Below are 17,594 nucleotides of genomic sequence, written 5' to 3'. Positions count from 1 at the left end.
GGCTTCAGCAGCAAGAGAGAAAACTGGAACATAGTAGAAAAACAAAAGGTATTCACTTCAGTTGTACCAGAACTCAGCAAGTGGATGGACACAAATATATTGATGTCAATCTTATGGTGGGGGTGTAGGCCTATATTTTCATCCTGGGGAGTTTGAACTCATTGTGTCTGTGAACAAGCTACAGTTACCTGGGGAGCCTGTCGTCACTGCCATGCTCCCCTTCAACAGCGCGCACATTATAAAGGCTAACATCTTAAATGATCCTGGAGGGATTCATTTATGAACAACACCCCTCAAGTCTTCAGCCAGTTGGAACTGGTTGAGACCACCGGTGTTGGATACAGGCACAAAACCACACGTAAGAGGCTTATCACAAGATGTAGTGGTGTCACAATAGATTGATGTCAGAGCAGAAGTGCTTCCATATTTAAGGTTTAAGTCATGCTACATGCATGGCTGTAAAAGTGTAAAGGCCCATCTGTTGGTTGGTCGGTCCAGCTCCATTGTTTTGATTTGAACATATAACTTTATGAAACCTTAACCATGGGTCAAATGCTGAGGATGCTAGTACTGCATCTCACAGGGTAATGGAGTTATGAGAATGGTTGATATACAGTTAAAACAATTTGAAAACTTGTCTGAAACAATGAAAGTGAAGAATGATAGCAGGTATGTGTACGATGAACATCAATTTTCTTTAATAAAATGTAGCATGCTAACATTCACTAATGAGTAGCAAACAAAAAACAAATCAGCTCTTAGCTTGAAGATGGGGCTATAGATGAAATGTCAGAGGATGATTATAATGACGAATCATTGTCTGGGGACCATGAATGTCCGCATGTATTTTTTCTGCCAAACATGCAGTAGTTGAGATTTTCCCAAAAGCATCAAAAGAACATTCAGGGATCAAAGGCAGTTGGTTTTGACAAACACGGGTACCAAATTTTATGGCAATCCATTATGGTTAAATTTATGGTGGTGCTGAGAGTAAAAAAGTCAAAGGAATCACGAAAGTCATTGGATTGCTAGGAAACGTTAAAGATATTCCCAGAAACTTTAACTTCTCGGTGGCAATAGATGAAACGACAGTAAAGATGTTTAAATTTATCCTCAAAGGACCTTAAGAGTCTGTTGCAAATTTTGTGGCAGTCCACCCTGTAATTATTGTTTATTTCAGTAAAGATAACACAAGGACACAAAAGACAAAAATGAAAAATGAAGCCTTACCAGTTTTCAAGCGTAGCCTGAGAGGTCAGTTTAACATGTTTCTCATTAAGCTGGATGGTAAAATCTTTAGATACCTCCGTGCACATGCAACACTAAACGCAACTAAAGGGGATTGTTCTGTGAGGTCTGATGGTGGAGTTTTATTTAAGGCACAAACACTTTCCATCAACTGCTGTGGGGGTTTAGTGGGACATCATGATTTGAAGGAAACAATCCAGTGAAGCTAAACACACAAAAACATCAAACCCACGTGGAACCATTGCATCGCTTAGGATCCGTTAAATTCTGTGTTTAATGAAACGGACGTCTTCTGAAAAATATGACTGTTCCTACATAGTCTACGAAGCTCGTCAATGCTTAACTCTTGCAGTTTTCACAATACTATCCATAAAATTGACAATTAAAAACAGAAGTTGTCATCTCAAGAGCTTTAATCATACATAGAAATTTAGTTCAACAGTACCATTCATTTAGAATGTTTTTAGCAGTATGTATATTTAGTGTAAAGAGCATTATGTTTTTTTTCCTTTTTCTGATGAGGAATATCCATAAGGATGATAGAAGCTTTCAGAAATACACCAGAGAGAGAAGAGCAGAGAAGAGACCGAGTACATGACTAAGTTGTAACACCTCAGACTACATTTTTAAACACCTCAAAAGGCAACATTTATCTGTGGTTTATGTCCCCGCACCCGTCCTCCATGATGTTTGTTTTTTTTCCTTTTCATTTGAACTGAAAAGCTGCAAAGCCTCAAATGCTTTCAAAAACTAAAATAACTGTGGCACATGCCCTGTTTGATCAATGCCCTATAGTGGAGAAACTCCCAGCAGTCTTCTGTGACACTTCTTGTTGACCTAATCAAAGCTGTTCAAACTTGTGGTGGGGGGGTGGAATGTTGACACTGCTTCGGAGACCTAACGGGGCAGGGGGATGAGCTGGAATGGCGGACATTACTGCGGTTGAGTGTCATATTATAGGCTCGCAAAGAATCAACCACATCCATCTATCAATTCATCAATTTCTCTAGCCATACATCCATCCACTGATCCAAACATCCAACCTATCAGACAACACCACCATGACACATACTGTATGTGCTGTTTGTGCTATCTTAGAAGCGCCACAACAACAATTCCAACCAGCTACAGTCCCAAGCAAAGAAAACAAAAACATAACATGTACAAGACAGAAGGTGGAACAGATAATTGGCCTACAAATCCCAGAAGCGATTATTTTTCTGTCCATCCATTCCTTAAAAGAGTAGTTAAGTAACGCCACGTGTGGATTTGGCAGGCGGCTTGCTTCATTCAGCTGCCGACTTGTTTCTTTCCACCCTAAAACTTGTTGAAGCTGCTTCTTTTGTGGAGTTGGTAGAGATTAAGAAACTTGACTTCCAGAGCTGGTAATGATGGAAGCTGCTGTTGCGGTAGCGTCGTGCCATTCAGTGGGCGCACTCACGCGCAAAGACAGAGACTTGTGTGTGGCGTTAAGGCTGGGAGGGAGGATGATGTGCTGCTGCATGCTGCGACATAGCTGCCGGGGAGGACATGGACTGGACCATGGGCTGCGCTGGTGGGGGTAGCTGAGGCTGAGCCTGCTGGGCCCCTGAGTGCGTGTTGGGGGAGGGTGGGGGCGTTGGTCGCTTGAATTTGTCCGGGCTGGTGCTTCTTCTTGGAGAGGGCCTCTGTTTGAGAAAGAGAGAAAAACTAATTAATGAGCCTGTTCTATGAAACAACTGGATGGCACCATCTATACCTTTGGTGCAGAAATGAGTATTTAAGCGGTTTGTAGAAAATCTGTCAGAGCAACATGTGTAACTATTCTCATTTTGAAATTTACTTGGCAGATAGAGCAACAATGAACCTCAGTGTGTACAGCAGTGTACAAAAGGGAGGCAAATTGAAGGGCTTTTTTGTTAGACAGTTTCCAGTGTTCCAAACCATTGAAGGAAAATAAAATTGTTGGTGAGTCATGTTTTCTCCACAGAGCTATTGCTCACGAGCTGAAATTTGCAATTCCACTTCATCAACCAGTCAAGCTGCAGTGTTACATGTTGTCGTCTTTCAGGTCACAGTGACCTTGGACTCTGAACAACAAAGACGTTCCCTGGAAGGTATTCCTGGTATTATTATGTTGTTTTTGTGATACGATCACAAGCGGGCAGCTTGTACAGTACAGATGTGAACGTACTCAGATCGGATAGAGATCACATCCCACCAGACCAAAACCGGAGGTGGTCTGGGCAACGCAAATCTGTCCTGGGCCACATATGAAGGACCTCCTACTCAGCTGACATCCTCTGAGCCGCTGCAGTTTCACCATGAACACATTTTCTCTCTTCCCGTTGATTTGTTTGTAACCACCACGACATAATGATAGATACTTTCATCTGTGTTCATGGAAATTCAACAGACAGATGGACAACTAGAATTCATAATGCCACTGGCCGTGGCTTTTGCCAGCAAGGAGGCACAAAAAAGGGGCTTTAGAGAAAAATTAATCCTTCTGAAGTTCTGATCTTCCAGACCAATTGTTACACTCCTGGGTGGGCTGTGGGGTGATGGGAGAGATATGGTCTGCATGCAAGAGAAAATGAACGGCTGCAGAGCAACGGGAGGGAGAAAACCAGAGACACAGGCTACATCGGCACTACTACATTTTTGTTTGAAAACGCATCAACTCCGCTACGTCTTTTCGGTCAAGACGTTGCCTTCGCCGATTGGTCAGGCTCCTATCACATGACCCCCCCCCCGGAAGAAAACAACCGCCATTAGACTTGGCTACCAATGTAGAACACAGCATGGATGATCAATTACGGGCATTGCTGACCCAGTTGTCTTTGTTTACAGTGGTTGTGCAGTTAAAATCTGAATCTTCCAATAATACAACTGCTGACAGTTAGAATTCGAGAAATCTGCAACCCCCAACCCTCAGACCTGCGAGCTGTGCATGTCTTCCTGTTTACATCGATCCACACATGCCCAGTGTACATGATTGGTCATGTGCTGGGCGTCTTCATGCGTGTTAGTATGGACGGGGATTAAAACAAATCCAAAACTCTTGTGTGGACAGAGATCGCTTTACTTTGAAAACACCCTTTCAAACTAGAACGTAGTAGTATGGATGTATCCAAGGATATAAAATAGAGTGGGAGGTAAAGTTTAATTATGGAAGAAATAGTTTAGAGACTAGTTACTATAAAGTCATAAGGAGGAAGGACACACTTAAGTGGTCAGTTAAAACTATTTGAAATACAAGGTTAACGTGTACAGATTGTAAAGTGAATTATAAAAACGTACGATAAAAAAATATTTTCAAGACAAACTTCACATGTCCGTGTTTGTAGGAAAATGCAAAATGTTAGCAAATGGTTCAACAATGAGTCAAAGTTGTCTCACAGTAACAGTCAAGACTCAGAGTCACAGTGACCTGGTAAGTGCCTAACTGGCAGTGTTCCCACGAGAAGTGAGTGACATGGGCGTAATGAGCTGGTACGGATGAGCAGAGAGAAAAGAGACTTAACTCCGAAAGCAAACCAACAATGACATTTATTCTAATCTTTCTCATCAAGCCCTGTCACGGCCTGAATACGAAACTTTTGGCAGCATTTCTGCTTTTACAAGACTGTCAGAGCATTTAGACTCATCCATTAAGAAAGCTTGTGAAATCTTTATAACATTCTTAGTTGAGATATTTTCATAAAGCTCTCTGTTAATTTCCCCATCGCGGGACTAATAAAGTATTATCTCATCTTATCTGATATCATCAGTTACATATTAGGTAATTTCATGTCAAATCAACAGATGCCGCCCAATTAACCATCATGGATGTGCATTATACTTTATAAAGGTTTTCAGCAAGCTATGATATGTATAAAAACTTACCAAGGGCTAGAAAGCAATGCCAATTCAACTTTTGTTTTGCTCCTATTTCAAACACTAGCCCCAGCTTGTCCCATCTCATACTCCTCTTAAGATAGTGAGTCACACCAGCATCCAGTGTTCGCTTAGTCCAGGGGGGGAGGACGCACTGCTCAGAGAGAGTGATCTGACCTCTTGTTACCTCCAACAAGGATATTATGTTGGTTTGTCAGCAGGATTATGCAACAAATACTCAACTGACTTCCATGGAATTTTGTGCAGCATGATGAAAGAAATAATATTTTTTCTGTAATATTGCCAGATAGGATATTTTTTCAACAATGTTGTTGGGGACTGTTGGGCCTTGGTGGAGTTATGCACTCTATGGAGTGACATTCCAAGCTCCTGACAGGCAACCTGTATCACCACCATCACCGGGAAGAAACCAAGTTCGGCAAACCTTTACAAGACAACAATTAAACTCGTACATAAATGAAAATGTCCCAATACTGAAACTGTCCAGTACCAGTGAACAAACTGGTGTGATGGCCAGGGCAGCATCTTCAATAAAAAGAAAGGGCTGAGCTTGTGCCTTTTGTCAAAACATAACAGAAACAAAAAGTGGAACATCTCACTCAACAGTGCAAAGATCACATGGGAACTAAGATTTTTATAACTTCTATTAACTTGGAACACATTCGGTTTTACTGCTGGTAGAATAATGGGAGAAAGAAATATATCCATGATTCTTGTTGTTTACCTGTGTTGTCACATTCAAACCAGAGCAACTAAAATTTCAGTTGGATCTGCTCGCTCTTTGCAATAATTATGAGAACCTTGGGCTGCAAACTCCAGACAACAATACACAACACCTAACACATTCTGAAACATTGACAAGTCAACAGATGTTTGTTTAAGATGTGTGGATCTGCATGTTACTTACTGCTACGGCGTGAGAGGAGCTTCCGTGAACGTGCAGGGCAGGAGTGTTGTAGTGGGAGATGGCAGCTCTGGACAGTGTAGCTGGAGGGGTGAAGCCAACTGTGTGGCTGCCATATGAGAGACCTGTGACAGGAAGACAACATTGTACACAATGTAAGCACTTTTATTTTTTAAAAACAGGTTATTATATTATCATGATTGAAAGTGCTGCCATTTTCTTTAGAACCGGTTCTATGATTATTTAGTCCAAGAATGCGTGAACATAAAGTGTATCTTGCTGACTGAACAGAAAAACAGCAGTGCTTTGGCACTGCAGCTCTGTTTTATGATTGAGCAAACATTTGGGCTGTAATCTGATATCATGCTGAATCACAAAAAAGCATGACTCAACGAACTTTGAACCCTGAATGGCCTGATCCCCTCTGCATTGTATTTGCCGTTTTTACAATAGGATTCAAAAGACACCCAGGGCTCAGTTTAGATGATAAAGAAAGTGGGAAATTTTGATCTACAAAAAATACCTGTCAACATCACAAGTGTGTACATTTTATGTCCCTAATGTGCTTTTCCCTCAGTACTTTGTTTGTTTTGTTTATCCTACTCTTACACCAGTTCCACACTAATGGTTATGTTAGCTGAGCAAGAGCAGCAACAGTTCTATCAAACTCTCTGTGTGGACAAGATCATATTACTCATTAACTATAGTGACATAAAAACCAGAGGTACAACTGGTCCTTCCTCTTGAATATCTGATAAACCTAAACAATGTCTGTTACCTGGTTTGGAAATAAAAACTTCTGAAGCTGAGATGACTTCATTAGCTATGTGAACTTTTCTCTATCAGACATTTTTGAGTATATTTTGGGGGTTTTAGCCTTTATTTTGATAGAGACAGTAAAGGATGGACAGGAAACGGGGTAAGAGAGATGGAGGAAGACACACAGTCAGTCAGGAGTCAAATGTAGACGTGCTGCTCTTCCTGGGATACACGGCAGTGTGGTCTGCACCCAAACTATTCATCAACCCACCGTCATTCATTTTAATCAGAGGAATGAATTTGATTTCCACAGAAACAGGGGGCTGCAGATACAAAAGGTTTAGAAGGGCACAATAGATAAACTGATTGGCCAGAAAGGGGATAAATAAACATTTTTCACTGAAAATGAATTTGTGGTTTCGCTGACCTTAAAGAAACTTCAACTTGTCAAAGGATGTTTTTCCAGATTTGATTATGGATTTAATGATGAACTTTATAACTAAGATAAAGCTTGTGTTTGTGCCAATAAGTCATATCAACTGACACCAAAGGTGTTTTTTATTGTCGGCCACCCTCTGATGTAATGTACCTTGTTGACTGCTGTATTCTTTGGACAGTGGCCATGTCAAAACTACCTACCAGGTGATATGGGTCGGCTGGAGCTGGGGGAGGGGGTGTAGGGGATGGGGCTGGACACGGTCCTCGCTCGCAAGCCCTGTGCAGACATCTCATTGAAGTACCTGAGAGGGTGAGAATTTACAGCTGGTAAAAATACATATAAAAACATGCTATAGTTGTATTTAAGATAAACATGAAACCGAGAAGAAGAAGAGATATTTTAGCTGACAGCAACATGTGATCAGAATCTGTGTATGCAGGCATGTCCTTACATAACTTCTTACTCTGATAAGATGCTAATAATAAATTGGCAACCATCATTGACATTAACAGTGCAGGGTAGGAAACATTCAGTTTATCAGGTGCAAAGCGTCACAGTCTGATTTTAGTGGTTGGTCCTATCAGCTGTAACTAATTAACTAGAGAACAGACAGTCACAAATTAAACTCGTCTGTTGTCTGTACATCAATGTCTGATCGAAGATAGTGACAGATGAACCCCCAGTCTGTCACACAACTGTACAGCTGCGAGGTCTTCTGCTGTTCCAACAAATCCAACAGAGTGAGACATCTTCAAGAGTTTTGTTTCAAGTCACCGTCAAGGATGGCATCGTCTAAAAATGAACTTTGATTTACATCATATCAATAAAATAATTTGACAGACCTGTGACCTCCAGTATTCAGAACAAGAAGCTCATAAAAACAAGGTGTGTGAGATTAACACGTCTACAGCCGCATGGTTTCACTTTGTGAGATTCACAGGCTGTTCTATAAACATTTGAGTATCGTAAATTCTATATAGGATCGGGCTCAGTTCCTGCAGATACCCAATACTGAACGAAAAACTTGAATGAGGACATGGTTCAGAAATGGTCGATCATCCTCGTCCATTGGCCCAAACCTAGTGAAATGTTTATAATACCTTGCAAACTAAAGGTGAGCGAAGAGTATTTGAATGTTTTTGCGACTGTACGTGAAGCTTAAGAGCTCACGTTCACTAAGAAACAAAGCAGTCACTGGCTTAAATGATCCTGAGAGCTTGGCTCCTTTTCAGTTATAATGAGATCTGGCAAAACTAAAATCAGCTGCTGTTAATATCCAGTGTTACCACTGGTGTCTTAAGTAATCATGACAGCTATAGTGTGATTCAACACTGAAAGAAAAAACACAGGCAATGTGGAACGACGTGGTTGGTGACAAGTTGCCAACAGGCATGTTTAAACAGGCAGGTTTTGTTAACTTCCTTATCACAAAGAAAGCCTTTAGAGCGCTGAAAAATACCGGCCATTAGGAGAACAACTGCTCTGTGTCTTTCACATCTATACCTCTTTTGTTCCTTCATCTTTTTATTCTAACAGGTTCAGGGCCCCTTCATCCTATCAGCAGTGTCAGCAGTATGAATGGCCAATGGAGCCAAATGACTCTCCGGCCTCTCCCAGCAACATCAGACTCCAGCAGACAGGCCAAGCCATTTACTGAGATGAATTCTCTTTCATCCATTTACCTCGATTTGCTGACACATATGGTTTTTTCACCCCAGAGTTATTGCAGCGTATTTATTAATCTGTCATATCATGTGTCCCATCCTCTACCTCTCATCGTCCATCTCCAGACTGGATTCACTCTCTGACAGTTGTCTGCACAGGGCCTCCCTGCGCTCCATCTCTCTCTGAAGCTTTCTCTGCAGCCGGATGTTCTCCTCCCTCATGTGTCGCTCCTCCTCGATGTACTGGGCACGCTTCTCTGTGTCTGGGAGGGGGACAGAAAACAGATGACATCAGCTGAGACTATGAAGTCACTCAATAGAGCACAAACCTCCGCAAAGGCCCAACAGTCCCCTTAAATACATTTAAGCTGCACCATAAGTCACACACTCAAATATCAGTTCCCTAAATAAGCCTCATTTGTGTCCCTGAAGATCGATGAATTAATCTCAGGGAAAATGTCCAATCCGGCAATGTTAAAGAAAGTGAAAAATAAAACCCTGGATCTGCACCAACATGTAATGGGCTCTTCTCTAACCCATATAGAATGCATCAATCAGGTTTTCCTTCAGTTGTTTTTGTGTAATCTTGCTTACAATTAAAACAGACAGGGGGGAAAACATAACATCCTTTGTGGAGGTAACAAGGTCCATCTAAAAAATGTGCAGAAATAACACCCCCCCTTCCTTCCTGAAACATCCAAGAACAATCTAGTTTGATTGTACTGGAGTGGGTCAATGCTGACTGCCACTAACACAAAGGATTATCAGTGAGTAAATGCAATGGTGTGATTTTCTCCAGTAGAAGATTCAGTCTAGCTCCTTGTCGCAGCTTCTCAGACAATGTGTTATCAGTTGGACTAAGATAAAATGAGATAATCCTTGATTAGTCCCACAATGAGCAGTAGTTACAGCAGCAAGAGTCAAAAAAACATCAGCAAGTAATAAGTAACATGCAATACTGAAGTGTAAGGAATATAAATATATATATATAATATGAATGTAATTAAAATAAGATACAGTGTAAAGACAGGAAAAGTATACGCACAGTGAATATTGCATAGTTGAGATTTAAAGGGTTTCAGAAGCAGTCCATAATGTGGAGTGGTGCATGAACTTTTTACTAGGAGCAGAGCTGGTTGTACAACTACACTAACAGCTCCCTCTAGTGGTGAAAACAAAACATTGACAATATCATATTTAGTATAATCTGCTTTGATTCAAATATTTTAACACAGTTTAGACTGTTTTGTTAACTCCCTAAAGGTAAAGAGTTGGGGGTCTCATCCCAAAAAACATTAAACAGCTATTTTGTCACTTAGAATAAAATGAGAAAAACTTTGTTTGTTAAGTTTGAAACTCATACTGTGAATAGGGTTATTTTATCCCTATGAAAGAGTTGCTCTTGAAAAGTATCTGGTGCTGTAGTGTTCTTAAAAGGCATCAGCAAGATTACTTTTCCCAACAATCACCTGAGGCATCCTTGAATGCACTAAACACTGGTACTTAAACTGGAACCTGTTTGCTAATGTATTTCCATGCAGTATTGCTGTAATATATAGTGCAAAATATAGCTGGGAATTGTGTTTGATATGTTTATTAATATTTTATGGTTGAGTGTGGTATGGTGTAGTGCTTACTGTCATAATTATGGTCTTCTTCATGGTATCTACTTTTTAAGTTACAGGTTTCTACAGCAGGACTGGAGCTGCAGCTTGTATAATCGCAATAATTGTAATAATACTGATCAGCTTTTAACAAAAATAAGAAGTATTTTGCTCCATCTGAGGCTTTGCACAAGTTGAGAGCGTTGTAGTCAGAACTGTAGAATAGTAATAGATAGTAGACAGAACATGTTCACAGGTTTAAGACCTTTAAGAGAATCATTTGGATATTAATACAGAGCTCAAATGTAAAGGGTACCGCTTTCAAAAGGAGTTAAGAGAAAATATTTGTATTTTAAGATCAGAGAATCTTTCCTTAAAGGCTTGTTGCTGACCACTGTGCAGTTCCCCTTCTTTATAAAAGGGCCATCTTACACTGTCTCAGGTTTTAATTTGACCAGTAAATGACAAGAAGGTAACAAGGCTGTAAACTATGTCAGCACAAAGCCAGAGAGTTCCCTGTTCTCCATTAGCCAGTACTGGTTTTAGGGGGAATCTGCCCGTCACAGCTTATCTGATTATCACTTTTACCAATCACATCCTTAATTAGCCATTAGGGGAATTTGCCCCCCAGAGAGGCTGCAGCCCCTGCGGATCATATGACAAGTTGAGGCCACTTACGCTGCAGCTCAGTGGTGCGCAGGCTTTTCTTAAGCCTCTCCACCTCATTCTTTAGGAAGCGGATATGCCGCATCATGTTCTCCGGTGAGTCTATCTCCATGGAAACATCTCTTGGGGAGGGAGGAGCTGATACGGGCTGGTCCAACTTCTCCTGAAGGATTCTAGTTTAGAAAAACAAAGATAACACATCAGTGAAATAATTAACTGAAATAAGCCGTTTTTAGACATGACCTGCGGGTAAAATCCGGAGAATTGGCTACGGAGTTTACCCGCAGTCTGCCTTTCACAAATGGACAACACAGCGGGAGGTTCTCTGCACAGACGCGTTCACAACAGAAACAGTGGGGGATCCCCTGCTGTGTTCTCACATCGACATCTCTTGGATTTCTACGGACATTGTACTAGGAGGCCAGGCACACAAATACCGCAGAAACTGAGAAGCGTCTCACTCAGACCTTTGCGTTCACACATGCATCACCTCCGGAGAAAATACAGAGGAACTGGGAGTTCAGTGAATGTCTGAAAGCAGCTTTAATGAAAAGGTTTTTTAAATAAAAATCCATATGAGATCCTGTAGCTTTAACATATCTCTGGGCTACAGCCTACTGGCCACATCTGAGACTATTTATTTAACTCTCAAAAATGAAAAAACCTTTTCAATCCTTCTACTGCATCCGTCTGCCATATTGAATATTGATATATAATCAAGCCTTCAGGATGCAATTATTCACCCTATTGTAAATCACTCCAGTAAAAACATTGACCTTAAAATGTGTCATCTAGATCAGAGAGTTACTGTTATTCTGCATCAAGTGAAGATGAGTCAACTGTTGAGTGACAGACAGGCATTTTATTTATGCCTGTGAATATGTGTGTGTGTCTGTCAGACACAGAAAACCGACCAGAAATATACTTGCACAAAATAATTATTTTTCTAGAAAGAAAGGAAAAAAAATTGCTGAAATTTAGACATCAAGACATTTTGTCTTCTCTTAGGTAACTAGGAAACCACAGGAGTGCACTTGCAGAATAGCTTTAAGGTAATTCTAGATTAAAATGAAGGTTCTTTTGTAAAAAAAATAAAAATAATCATGTTTAACATAAGTATAAAGTTTTTGAATATTGCTAAATGTGAAGCAAACCCATTAGGCTTCATATTAACTAGTGCAACTACTGGCCAATTTATGGACAATCATCAGATGCTATATGAAAGCCACAATATGTTTTGCGAAAGACACTACAAATTTTTAATTGGAGTCTCTTTTTTGAGTATGAATATGGGTGTAAAAAGGAGCAGCATCTCTCGATACTTAGACAGTTATCATATATTATCATTCCACACCTTTTCTCAGCCTCCAGTTTGTCCATCCGTTTCCACAGTCTGTTGACCAGGGCTTCTTGTTCCTGCTCTAATGTGTTCTCAAGGTCAATCTTCTCCCGCCTCAACTGGAGAATAAAAGAAAGCGTGTGACTTCCAGAGATAGAGAAAAACATGACTTTGGAAAGCATGCGCTGATTTGCACAGAAAATATGCTGCATTGCAAAACCAAGGTCTCTGTCCAGATAAGCTTCTCTTTCAAAGAACTGCAGTTCTTATGTCTGCTTGTGAGAGAGCCGGAGTGATAGAAAAACAACATTGAAGAAACAAGATGTCTTTATCACCGACTGATACAAAATAACCCCACAACAAAACTAAGCTGCTGATTTGTGTTTTTGCCTTGCACCTCCATCCGGGCAAAATGCACAACAGTATTACATTAGTATCACTCTTACATTGTTGAGTGAACAGCAACAATAAATACACACATGCACTCCTACACAAAAATCCTGACTTCAGAGCATGGAAACTTTTTGGTTCTGCACTCACAGGTCTGAATCCAGCCACAGACCAACATGTTCTTTCCAGCTAACATTCAATGGGAAGAATTAAGGGTGGTGAAATGTTGGCAACTCGCTTTACCGCAATAACTGGACACAAGCTCAGAGATGTGTAGTTCCACACTGGATACTTTGCTCCGCCATGTTGTACATACCTGTTCCAGTGTTAGCTGCTTTGAGATGGTTTCGTTCTCCATCTTCTTGATCTTTTTCATGAGCTTGTTAACCTGGAACTCCTGCTCCTGTTCCAGGTGCTGCTCCAACTCCGCCTTCTCATGCTGGAGCTGGGATGGAAAAGGGGAGGATAGGGCAAGGACAGAGGGGAAAAAAGGAGTTGAATGAAACAAAGGAGATGAGAAAGAAGGGAGAGAAGCAACAGCAAAAAGAGACTTGTGGTGAGTCGTGTAAGAAGTATTTGATGACCACAGTGAACAAATACACTCAGATTATGTTATTTAGCTTACACATAGAGAATAAAGTAAAATATTACAATTCCCAGAGGAATAAACAGAGTAAAATAATGATTTGGCAACCAAAGTAACCACCTCTGGCAGCTCACCAGTACAAAGAATGGGTGCGGCTCAGCGCTGATTTAAAACGGGACGGCTGTGTGATTTATTGCATAAGTGATTACTCATTACAGGAAAAAGGGGGATGCAAATTCATTTATGGGAAAAGACTGGAAAGGGAAAAATAACAATTTCCATTATGCTACCAACAGAAACCACAAGAAAACCTCAGAACAAGGCAGTTCATCTTCACTTATGAGTGCGGTGCATTCATAATGGAGTGCTCTGAAGTATCCTGGCTGAGAGAATGGCCAATAGAGTTTTGACACACCCGGTGCAGCCACCATCTTTTAATTAACAAACTAAGAATTTTAGGAATTGTTTGGACAGGGTTCCTCCCTTAAAGTAAATCAACTACTGGCTACTACCCTTCGTACTGTGTGGTGAGTTGTAGCTATGCCCAGGTCTGAGTGAAAATATGTCTCTGTATTTTCAGCCTATGGACACCTTGAGATATTATATCCCCATTGGATTCTTCTGTCCTTCAAGCAGAGGCCATTTGTTAGCAACACTAGAGCAGTGGCAATGTGTGCATGTGTATACAGACGTGTATGAAGGTATCATGACAGACTCTCCCCCTCTCATTAGTCCATATATTAATAACAATTGATCTGAAATAAATTATCAGCTTTCTCTATAAAATTAAATCCTATTGGCACTTTAGAATATATCAGAATTAACAGTGTATGGGTCATAAAATCAGGACTGATTCAAATCCTTGCTGAGGCTGATGCATAATTTGGCTACTGAACTTTAGACAACTTCAGCAAAAACTCCCATCGATGGGGGAAATCCAGGTCAGACTAAACAATCGACAAAAGTGCTTCTCTTAAGGAGCATATACACACCCAGTAAAACAAATGACCGCATTTCCTCAATTCTCAATCCATCATCACAAGACTAAAACACATGCCCATGTACACAGACACAAGCACGCACGCACACACACACACACGCACACACACACACACACACACACACACACACACACACACGATGGGGCATTTGTCAGCACCAAGTCTACAGGCAGAGGGAGGCACAGGTCTACTTCATGTTAAGTGAGAAGGTAAGACAACAAAATCCCAAACAAGTCCATCTGACCTTAAGCAGGGTCTGCTGAGGCATTTGCATGTGTCCCTTTCAGACTCCCACGTCATGACACATCAACACACCATTAGTCACCCTTCAGTTAGCCACTGAAAGTGTGCATGCACATGCTGCGTGCTCTGCAGTTGGGAAATAAGATGTGGAAAACAGACACAACCAAATAACCGACAGACGGGAGGAGAGTAATTTGAGAGTCATTTGGAGCAGCTAGCAGCCGCAATGAAGTCATCCTGAGCCTTTCCAGGCTCCAGGCGAGTACCAGGACAGTTGATGATAATGCACTAGCTGCCCTGCACTCAAACATAGGGTGGTGTCCATAGATATACACATACAGCAAGCTTATGCTGAACATGTTTGGCAATGCCGTAGCCACAAACTTTGCATAATGGAGCATAAAGAAAAGCACATCTGTGCCGCACTGATGTTTGATATCAACATGATTAGTTATCAAATAGGGGTTCAAACTATTTTCTCTATTGTGCCCGATATTGACAACTACAATCAACGGTATTGTTCCCACTCACATGCATGAGTTTCCTTGACAGTTCATTGGTGAGAAACTCCTCTTCCTTCTCATAGTTGACCGCCAAGGTCTCTTTCTCCTTCTGGAGGGCCTGGATCTTCTTGAACAGGGTGTTGCTGATGAATTCCTCCTCCTGCTCTGCTCTCGCTTGCTGTGGGGATGGAAAAGAAGAAGAGACAGCGGCACAGGCGAACATCAGTCCGGTAGCATGTGAAAACTGTGATTTTCAAAGTGTATTCAGATTATAATGTGATCAACGATGCACTGAAGTATACTACAAACACACACCACCCAAAAATCTGGTGCAGTGAAATGTGTCAGCCAAAGAGGAAGCGGAATTCCCCCCCCTCCCCCAGTGACTCAAGAGCTGCTGCAGTAATGGGTAGACTGACAGTGAGGGAAAGAGTGAAACATGGGAGATGTGTTGAGGCAGCTACAGGCAGCTACAGACAGCTACATCAGCTAGCATTACAGGGCGATGATACGTCTGTCCTTGTTAGCGCCAGTCTCAAATTCTCCACTGACCTCAGAGCAACAGTCTGTTCTGCGAGCTGGACCTTTTTTTTTTTCTCCTTGTGTCAGTTGTTCATAAACATGGAGAAGGACAATAGAAAGCAAAATGCTGGTTAAGCCTGGCACATTTTAGGAGGGTGATGCAGGTTGCAGTGTGGCTGACTTGCCAACATACGAGCCTGGCATTTAGCTAGCTCGCTAAGTTTGGCCTACATACTTCCCATCTATCCATCAGATCAGTTACACATTAGTACGAAGCGGAGGCTGATTAACCGAGCATGGAGACGTATGACGCATCGCCCCATACCAGTGCTGCTGCTGGGCTATTTATTTCCCAGTGAAGTCACTTACACCACCTCTGACGGAGGTAAACGTGGTGACAATGGCTAACGCCGAGTAACCAGCTGACCAAACGGCTAACTAGCAGTCCGGTAACTGGCATCGTGAGGCGCACACCTACTTTTTAAACGCCCCTAACCCTGGCGCTAGCCGCTAAGCTATTGTTAGCCAAGCGCAGGCAGGCAAAACAAACTAGTTCGACTGACGATGCCCAGCCACCCCAGCGAGCGTTAGCCCGCTGGCTAAATTAGCAACATATCCAACCAAATGCTAGCTAGCTAATATTAGTAGAGCTAGCGCTAGCAAAACACCAGGAAGATGCGCTCATACACAGGTAACACTGCGAGTTAACTCATCTAACGTGTCGCCGTTGGCCGCTCGGCGCTAACCACGCAGCAGCAGCCGCACCTGGCTGACTGACAAACGCAGTGCAAGTGGCGTGAGGGGGGGGTGGTAGCATGTAGCTAGTTAGCTCGCTCTCCCGTTACTCACGATGGTGACGCTAGCTTTGCGGAGGTCCCGGTTCTCCTCCTGCAGCGCTTTGCACTTGAGTTTGAACGTCTCCAGCTCGATCTTCAGAACTTTGTTCTCCTGCTGCAGCGAGGCCAGGCGGTTCGTCAGCTCCTCCAGACGGAACTGGGAGATCACTATGCTCGGTTTGCCCGAATTCGAGGCGGAGGACGACATCGGCGTGGCCGAGCTGCTGCCCGCCCCGTCGGTGTCGCTCTCGCTTGCGCTGTCCGCCATGGCTGTGACGGTGTGAAGGGGAGAGGACGGCGGCAGTTTGAGGAGCGAACACGGCAAAGCTACGGTTCAACCGTGCGCTGGTACACCGTGTGACCTTGCTCACACATGTCGGCACAGCGCCACCACCCGGACGGCTCCAGTACCGCCCAGTGCACCATTGATAAACGACACGCTCCATCCACGACCTGGTGCTGATGATCTGACACCTGACAGCACGTTCACCTGGAATGATAACTTAACACGACCACTGCACATGGACGCGTTATAAGACCTTTTAATACTATTATACTGCATTAGAAGACATTATAATACAGTTTAATGAAGCCAAAATTGCATAATAATACATTTTAATATTATTATACTGCATAATAAGACATTATAATATATTTTAATACTATTAAACTGCATTATTAGACATTATAAAACTGATTAAAAAAGCTAAAGCTAGATTATAAGACATTGTAATAGTGTTAAAGAGCATTATAAGACATTATAATTATGTTTAATGAAGCTAAAGCTGCGTTATAAGACAATATAATAGTTTTTAATGAAGCTAAAGCTGCATTATAAGACATAATACTGTTAAACTGCATTACAGGACATAAAACAAATTAATGAAGCTAAAGCTGCATTATAAGACATTATAATACTGTTAAGCTGCATTATAAGACATTACAATACTGTTTAATGAAGCTAAAACGGCATTATAAGACAATATAACAGTTTTTAATGAAGCTAATGCT

At 41.7% G+C, this 17,594-nt stretch overlaps 1 protein-coding gene across 1 annotated transcript; it reads right to left on the bottom strand.

Annotated features, from left to right (window-relative positions):
• Positions 1–676: 676 nt before the first annotated feature.
• Positions 677–16,993, bottom strand: LOC118118964 (coiled-coil domain-containing protein 6). Its single transcript, XM_035172555.2, has 9 exons — positions 16,597–16,993; positions 15,254–15,403; positions 13,209–13,337; positions 12,518–12,621; positions 11,176–11,336; positions 9,000–9,156; positions 7,430–7,530; positions 6,035–6,156; positions 677–2,915 (listed from the first exon to the last, which is right to left on the bottom strand). Exons 1-9 carry the CDS (start codon positions 16,849–16,851, stop codon positions 2,718–2,720), a joined length of 1,377 nt encoding a protein of 458 aa, XP_035028446.1. The 5' UTR covers positions 16,852–16,993; the 3' UTR covers positions 677–2,717.
• Between the last annotated feature and the right edge of the window lie 601 nt (positions 16,994–17,594).

The sequence above is a fragment of the Hippoglossus stenolepis genome, chromosome 12 (genome assembly GCF_022539355.2).
Source record: "Hippoglossus stenolepis isolate QCI-W04-F060 chromosome 12, HSTE1.2, whole genome shotgun sequence".
Lineage (NCBI taxonomy): Eukaryota > Metazoa > Chordata > Actinopteri > Pleuronectiformes > Pleuronectidae > Hippoglossus > Hippoglossus stenolepis.
Note: the sequence above shows the minus strand (reverse complement) of the source record. Positions and strands in the feature narration are given on the sequence as shown.